At 40.0% G+C, this 7,892-nt stretch overlaps 1 protein-coding gene across 2 annotated transcripts; it reads right to left on the bottom strand.

The window, feature by feature from the left end:
* Window positions 1-326: 326 nt before the first annotated feature.
* Window positions 327-5,485, bottom strand: LOC118556086 (cytochrome P450 26A1-like). Of its 2 annotated transcripts, XM_036142386.1 has the most exons (8): window positions 5,198-5,485; window positions 3,792-4,016; window positions 2,665-2,946; window positions 2,302-2,451; window positions 2,036-2,170; window positions 1,050-1,196; window positions 574-950; window positions 327-542 (listed from the first exon to the last, which is right to left on the bottom strand). In XM_036142386.1, the coding sequence occupies exons 1-7, from the start codon at window positions 5,384-5,386 to the stop codon at window positions 612-614; spliced, it is 1,467 nt and encodes a 488-aa protein (XP_035998279.1). In that variant the 5' UTR covers window positions 5,387-5,485; the 3' UTR covers window positions 327-542; window positions 574-611. The 2 variants fall into 2 exon arrangements, with proteins under 2 accessions (XP_035998279.1, XP_035998277.1); XM_036142384.1 differs by lacking the exon at window positions 327-542 and having other exon boundaries at window positions 549-950.
* Window positions 5,486-7,892: the final 2,407 nt, after the last annotated feature.

Here is a 7,892-nt window from a genome sequence, read left to right on the forward strand (position 1 = left end):
AAGCCTGTTTAAATAAAAGGTTGAAATTAAAGTAAAAGCAAATATGGTAAATGGTTTAATGTTTATTTGTGTTTGTCCACCATTAGCTCTAATTGCTTTTGTCTTTTAAACTGGATTACTGATCCTATCCCAATATTTTTTCTGCCAAAATCCAAACAGCACAGGGTAAATCTTTTGGCATAGTTCTCCACAGGAGGACAAATTCTCATCAGTCCAGAAAAGGTTCTGCTGAAGACCAGTTAAACAGATCCACAGACCTATGGGTCCTTTAGAAATAAAGTTCTGTACTAATAAAAGTGCTGCAAGACTTCTGTAAATTACAGTTGTTTAGACTCAAATGTAGCAACACTTTCTGTGGAAAAGATTTATTAAATAAAAATCCATTTAAAACAAGACAATTTACATAAATACCTTGCGTAAAGACACAAAATTTATATAAACATACTACATTACATATGTACAAAACAAATACAGATAAACCACTGAGATAATCAAAATGTTCATGGGACCTTATACAGTGCTTTGTTTAGTTTGCAGGACAACTAAAAAAAAAAAAAAAAAAAAAAAAAAAAAAAAAAAAAAAGAATCTTCAAAATGTTTCCTAATGTTGCTTAATTGTTCACGTAGCAGGTAAATTTGGTTGGCAAGTTGTCCAACGGATAGACTGTAGGGCCGGTTTTCATGGTTGGTGGTCCATTTAAGAGAGTCCAGTGGCATTTAGTTACCACTTCTACCAAGAAGATCTTCAATAGAACCTTTGCAAATTCCTTTCCAACACACATTCGAGAACCACCACCAAAGGGTATGTACTGAAACCTGGAGGAGTCTGCAGAGGGTTTTGTCATGAAGCGCTCTGGCTGAAAGTTGTCTTTGTTTGGGAAAATCTCAGCAACATCATGGGTGTCACAGATGCTGTAGATAACGTTCCAGCCTTTAGGAATCTGGTAACCCTAAAGTGATAAAGGAACGTTATCAAAGTTAACGTTTTTAGGTAAATTTCTACAATGTGACACTTTCCGTTCATGCACATGCTAATTTGAACTGCTTACATTGAGCTGGAATGTTTTGAGGGCCACTCTGAAGCCTCCGGGAACAGGGGGATTGATCCTTAGAGTTTCTTTGATGACACAACCTGTGTATTTAAGCTGCTCCAAAGACTCAATGTTCAGATTCTGGTAGTCCATCCCATTCTCTCCCTGAACATAGAGACAGAAATAATAAGAGGAACCAGACGGTAGCAGCTGGAATGACTTCTGTTCAGAATGAGCTCATTTAGTACAACAAGCATCTATGTTTAGAAGAAACATTGTAAGGTTGCTCAGTAACACACACACCTGAGCTATATTATACACTGGAGTGCTAATAGCCCGCTGTTAGAACAAGTCGCTTTGAAGCCACCAGCCGCCATATTGGTACTCCCTATTTTTACGCAGTAACTAGGGAATATGTGTGCATCGAATAATGAGGATTTTCTCATGTTCAGCGGGGGCTTAGAACTTTTGCAATGTCAAATACTTTTGTTATGTTCTAATACTATCAAGTAATGAACCATTTTGTACATACATACATACATACATACATACATACATACATACACACACACACACACACACACACGTGACTTCAGTTTTTCAGCAGAATCAGCACAGCACTTCAGTGTATAATATAGCTCAGTCACACACAGAATGACTTCTTTACTGCAAATTGAGCTCTGCATACTGGAAATCTTGGCCACATGTCTCCTCTGTTCAGAATTGTGAGATTTAGCATGAGTTTCAGTCATGTTAGGAAACAATTTTAACACGCTGTTGGAAGCCATAAGTTTACAGAGTTTGAATTGTTCTGTGGCCATCTTTCTGCTCTGGTATGAATCTTCAGTTCACCTGACCCCTGATCTCAGTGGGTGCCACGCATAAACACTCATGTTTCGACAGATTATGCAAAAGTTAAATGATAATTACCTGACAACTGAAACAGCAAGAAGGCTGCTATAACCCCCAATCTAGGTTAAAGAAAAGTTGTATGGTACATTTACCTTGTCCCACAATTCCTGTCTCAGTTTATGCACAATTTCTGGGTTTAGGCCAAGAAACATGATCAAGGACGTGGCTGTGCTGGCTGTGGTTTCATGGCCTCCAAACAAAAGCTCCGTAGCAGATTCCTTGATGGCCTAGACACAGAAGGTAAACATGTGGAATTAACTAGATTTAGGAGGAAAGAAATTGTCCATGCAAATATCTTACCAGAGGTTTGCCTTTTCTGATTAATAATTTCAGTTAACAGCAGTGGTATCTGCATTACCTGCATACTGAATGGTTCTCCATTTTTCTTGCTGCTGTCTATGAGCTGCTGCAGGGCATCTCTGTGTTTTAACCCCTTGTCAGACTCTTCCACCTTCTTTTTAATGTTCTCTTCAATCTTTGAATGGATGAAGTTTCTGGCCCTTAGACCCTGCAGGACAAGAGATGGGTCGAGGAGACAAAGTTAATGTAGACAGACTCCCACAGCAACTGAGACCGATTAAATGCTCTTGCCTCACGTGGTAAGCTTTAACTGATACACACTGCTCTCAAGTTTATATTTCCAATAATCCATGAAATTAAAGTGTTTAACAGTACATCAGTCCACATATTTACACTTGGTGTTATAATCTGAAGCTCTCACCCTGTACAACCCGCTGAAAGGAACATCGATTGGCAGGGAGAACAGATTTTTGATCATTTCCTCAAATGCTTCCACCAGCTGCTGCTCATCAGTCCTGATCTGTTCCGGCTCAAAACCCAGCAGAATCCTCATGGCGATGCGGAACATCAGCCGCTTCATTTCAGGATACACCAGCACACATGGATCCTGCACCAACCACCTTTTCACTGCAGCCTGCACTTCCTCCTGGATCACAGGGATGTAAAGCTCCAGCGCCTCCCTGGAGAAGGCTCTCATAATGGCCTAAAGCAGGAGGGAAGTGGTGGATGAAGCTCAAGTTCTAAGTACAACAAATTCTAAAAACAACTAAAAATCGGTTTAAAGACTTCCTTATGTTTTCAGTTGGAAGATCAGATTTTTCCTTTTTTAATGACACATTTTTCTAAGATTAATATTTTTTGGCAATATACTCACTTTAAAAACTGATGCCACATTTTGGGAACGTTCACACTACTGAAGAAATTAATGTGCCAATAAGATAAAGCTAAACACATTCTTTTTGCATTGAAATAGATTAATTTATGAAAAGAATTTGAGTATAGTGGCTCAACAGGTTGACTGGGGCAATCAAAAGTTGTGCTCAGATGCAAAGGAGGTCCATCAGGATAGTAAGCAATTGTTAGTTACTGGCCACCAATTGTTCCCAGGAGCTAAGTCATGCTCGCAATAACAGCTTTGTAGAAGATGGACAATTGGAACCAGGAGCCTTCACCCTGGTTTAACGACAGGCAGCTCATTTCAAAAAGATGGCTTCCTTTATTCCCTTTTCAAACCATCTCTGTCCAGGATGCAAACACATCCATCCCTTAACGAGTGACAACTGCAGATGAGTGTAAACTGGAGAATCTTGGCCTGATGGTGAAGTTAATTAAAATGACCTACTCAGTTTATTTAACCTGGACTATTGAGATGCATCAGGAAATATGCATCTCAAATAATACTGATTTGCATCAGGTCATTGAAATAGCTGCAGAGCCTTGTGTCAATTTGTCTTTACAAGTCTGGAGTGAATGTTTGTGGTTTCATATTATAGAGAATAAGTGGCTGCTCACTTTTTTTGGAAATTTTCAAACTGCTTTCAAACTCACTTTCTTCTTGGACTTGTGCTGGGAGCCGTGCATGTTGGACAGTGTGTCTGAACCGAGGATGGTGCGCACAGAGGAGGGCCACTGTGCCGACACAAGCTTATGCTCCCCCAGCAGGATTTGCCTGATGTTCTCCGCACCGGACACACGCACTGTGGGGTTCCCGAAGAGGTGTGTGCGGTAAATGTAGCCGTACTTCTCCCGCTTCATCCGTAGAAACCTTCTCCTCTACAACCACAGAAACACAAACAGGCTCACTGATTAAACTGAAATGTAAAAACTGAAAAGGTGTTAGTGGATTTTCTCATCAGAAACCAGTTATGAAAGATAAAAAACATGGTTATTCATTTTCATTTTAGAACGCAAAATATTACCTTGAAATGTGAGTAGACTTTGTTGGTCAAAGAACCAGCGAAAATTATTTAAATTTGGTTTAATTTTTTAAGTATTTAAAATAAAAACAATAAAAAGTCTTTTTATATTAATAAACTGTTGATAGATTCCACATAAATCTTACAGAGCGACTGTGGGAGACGCTGTTTTTATTAAATTTCTCACCACCACAAAACAAATATAGATGAGCTCTATAATTTTCCAAAAATGAAACATTTTGTTGCAGATATTTTATGACATCATGAGCCCGATTTCAAAATGGTGAAATTCTACATTATCTGGGCAGTGGTGTCATTGGGTGTAGCATGAACTTTGCAGGCGCAAATTCTTTACAACAGTTTAAATTGATGGTCATCTTGTCTTATATTTTTTGGTGATTTTTAATTTTATATACATATTTTTAAGTAGTCTTTTTAGGCCTTCACAACTTAAGACTGTTGTAATTTTACTATGACGCAGTCTCCCATTTGATTAGGCTGAAGTGAACCTGCTTATGATCCTAAATACAAATAAAGCTTAAAACCCCAGCAAGGTGTAGTGTGTCAGAATTAAAATAATTGGTAATGTCTTTAATTTTTTATGAAAACAAATCAGGTCAGTTTTGATCTACTCTTTAGCGTGACTTTTCCTTTGCTTCCATTTCCCCCTTAAGAACAATTAACACACACACACACACACACACACACACACACACACACACACACACACACACACACACACACACACACACACACACACACACAGAGCTGAATTTAAAAATCCTCCAGCCAAAACACGCACATCTGTAAGGATTTAAGAGGGAAACCCCAATTAATTACCCGGCTTTTTGGGAAGCCGTAACCAAGGGTTCCCCCCAATAATGGACTCTAAAGCCACGCGTTTAAGGACTTACACATCAGAATTTCTTTTCCTCTACCTGCAACACACAGCTAGAATGGCGGGGTTTCGTTATAACAGTAGATCCTCCACACCTTCGTGCACGCATCCTGCAGAAAGCGCAAACGGAGCGATCTTACCTGCAGGATGAGCTGCAGCGTCTCTCCGATGAAAGGCAAGCCCATGGATCCGGGTGGCAGCGGGCTCGGGCAGCTCGGGTCCCCGCCGCGGATCATGTAAACCTCCCACAACTTGACCGCCACCAGGAAAAGCAGGACGGGCAGCACTATGGTGCACAGGACAGAGGCCAGCAGCGTGCTCAGAGCCATGTCGCCTCGGGGTTAGTTTCCAGTCCGTGCGCTCAGGTGAAGATGCACAAACAAGTGAAGCTGGGCTCACCTCCCGGAACCTTTTATAGGCTGCGCCTCACCTTCTCCACCCTCACATGAATTAGTTCACTGAAAGTTCATCTTTAATTGCGGCTGTCGCTTTGCCCCGCCTACAAGGGCCACATCTTTAATCCTGATGCACTCAGGACATTCCGCTGTGGATTTTAAAAATATTCCCTGTGACAATGAAAGCGGGTCCAAAGAGCCTTTTGTTGGCCGTGAAAGCAGCTATTTTACAAACTCATTACCTTAGCTTAAGAGCCACTTGTAGGATCGGCAGTAATGCCTGCAGGGTGAGCTGCATTCAAGAGCAAAAAAGTGTTAAGAAGCACATTCACAAGCTTTTAACAAAATGAAAATGAGGCTCTAATCCCTCTCAACAGGGTTTCTCTTATTTAGACTACATTTGTAAATAATTAGTCTTTGTGGTTTTCTCTGAAAGCTTATATCAGAGTAGGCAGGGCTATTGAGACACATTCACAAACTGATTTCATACAATGTGTCCTAGACAGTTATTGGCTTAACTTTCACTGGAAATAACTGTATGTGCTCTCATTCATCCTTTAAACTTAAAAATAAACTGCCTCAGAGCTTATTTGCTTAACTGTCTTTCTCTCCTAGATGAAGAGACTAATGGTCCGTGAACTGCTATTACTTTTTTCTCACATAGAAATACTCCTGGATAATTGCTTCTGTGTTCTTTTCGTGTGTCTGCTTTGTCTTTTCTAACCCACAGCTTGTTGTGGCAGATGTGCCTGGCTCTGATTCTGCTAGGGCTTTCTTCCTGTTAAAGGAGAGTTTTCCTCTCCCCTGTCACTACATACATGCTTGGTATGAGGGATTGGTGCAAAGTCAACAACACGTTGCATGCAACTGTCCACTGTTGCTCTATTCTCACTCATGAGGAGTGAATGCTGCAAGTCATGAATTGTTGCAACCTGCTGGGTTTCCTCATGTAGAAAACTTTTAACCAGTCTGTATGATTCAGTTGAATTGACTTCTTAAAATGCCTTGATGACATGTAAATTTGCCGAATTAGCACAAATGTTCATGAATGAATGTAGAAAATATAGTAGGTCACTGGAAAAGCAACGCTGCCCTCTACTTGACTCTTTACTGCTATCAAACAAAAAAAATGTGGAAGACTTTAAACTCCCCCCTCTCTCGCTCTGAGTGTGTGTGTGTGTGTGTGTGTGTGTGTGTGTGTGTGTGTGTTATAAAAATGGTATCTCTGTCAGTGAGTTCAGACTTGGGTCAGCACAGACAGGCGGAAGGGACGCCTACATTCACACATGGAACATTGTGCTTAGACTGCACTAGAGCCTACAAACAATTTAAAGAATCCAGCTTTTTTTGTGCCAAACTTACATATTTCAGATCATCAAAAAAATTGTTATACTGCAAGGATAACCTGAGTGAATAGAAGCAGTAGTTTTCAGGTGCTGATTTGACTCATTAGAGGAATAAAAGTTATCCAAGCTAAGCTGGTCCCTCATTATTGTCAGTCATAAAAACATGTTGGTTTCACTAGCTGGGATCAGCTCTGTATATTCCCAGACCCGTAGAATCAAGAAATAATGTAAACAAAACCTGTCTGACAACATAAAGTTGGTTAAAAGCTCTCAGAAAGCAAGAAAGCAAAGAAATTCAAAAAAGATGAGAAACAAAGTCCTAGACTTCTATCAGTCTGGAAAGGGTTTCAATTTCTAAAGTTTTGTAACCAATTACCCATTGCCCACAAACAAGGGAAACATGCGGAGAGCCTTCACATGAGCGGCTGGCCTACCTAAATTACTCCAAGAGCTCATCAGTGTGTCATCCAGTAGATCACAGAAGAACCCAGAGCATCTCAAGCTCTGCATGCATCACTGCTTAGGTTAAGGTTAATGTCAGAGTTCAAGATTAAACTTTTAGAAAGAGTCTGGGTAAAAACTGCATCCATGGGAAGGTTCCAAGACCAGAACCAGTGCTGACCAAAAACAAACCTCACCAAAAGAGGGGGAAAAAGTGTTTATGACCTGAAGACTTTGGAAAATATATTCTGCTCTTTTATATTTGGTTTCAAAATAACACAGCATTTTTGAAAAATAACATCATACCTAAAGTCAAACTTGGTGATGGGGCCGCTTTGCTGGTTCAGAACCTGGATGACTTGCTGCAATTAACGGATTCACAGTCACAAATTTTATTCCACATTAGCAGAACCTGTGTTCTGGTCATAAATTCATATGTTTGATATATGACATATGGCTCATATGTTCAACCATGAATTTATGACCTTAAGCACAAGGGTTCTGTAGCAGAAAAAACATCCAAAGCATATTAACAAGTCCACCTGTGAATTGCTCAATAATTTATAATAGGTTTAGGATTTATAAATGTATAAAATAGTTTAGGAGAGGCCTTTTCTTAAGTCTTCAGTCCAATTTAGATGTTGTGGCATGAC

The sequence above is a fragment of the Fundulus heteroclitus genome, chromosome 10 (assembly GCF_011125445.2).
Source record: "Fundulus heteroclitus isolate FHET01 chromosome 10, MU-UCD_Fhet_4.1, whole genome shotgun sequence".
Taxonomy (NCBI): Eukaryota; Metazoa; Chordata; class Actinopteri; order Cyprinodontiformes; family Fundulidae; genus Fundulus; species Fundulus heteroclitus.

Coding starts and splice junctions, on each gene's coding strand:
- LOC118556086 (XM_036142386.1), bottom strand. CDS start 5,386: ATGGCTCTGAGCACGCTGCTGGCCTCTGTCCTGTGCACCATAGTGCTG. Junction 4,017..5,197: donor CGCTGCAGCTCATCCTGCAG/GTAAGATCGCTC, acceptor CTGTGGTTGTAG/AGGAGAAGGTTTCTACGGAT. Junction 2,171..2,301: donor GAGAACCATTCAGTATGCAG/GTAATGCAGATA, acceptor TTCTGTGTCTAG/GCCATCAAGGAATCTGCTAC.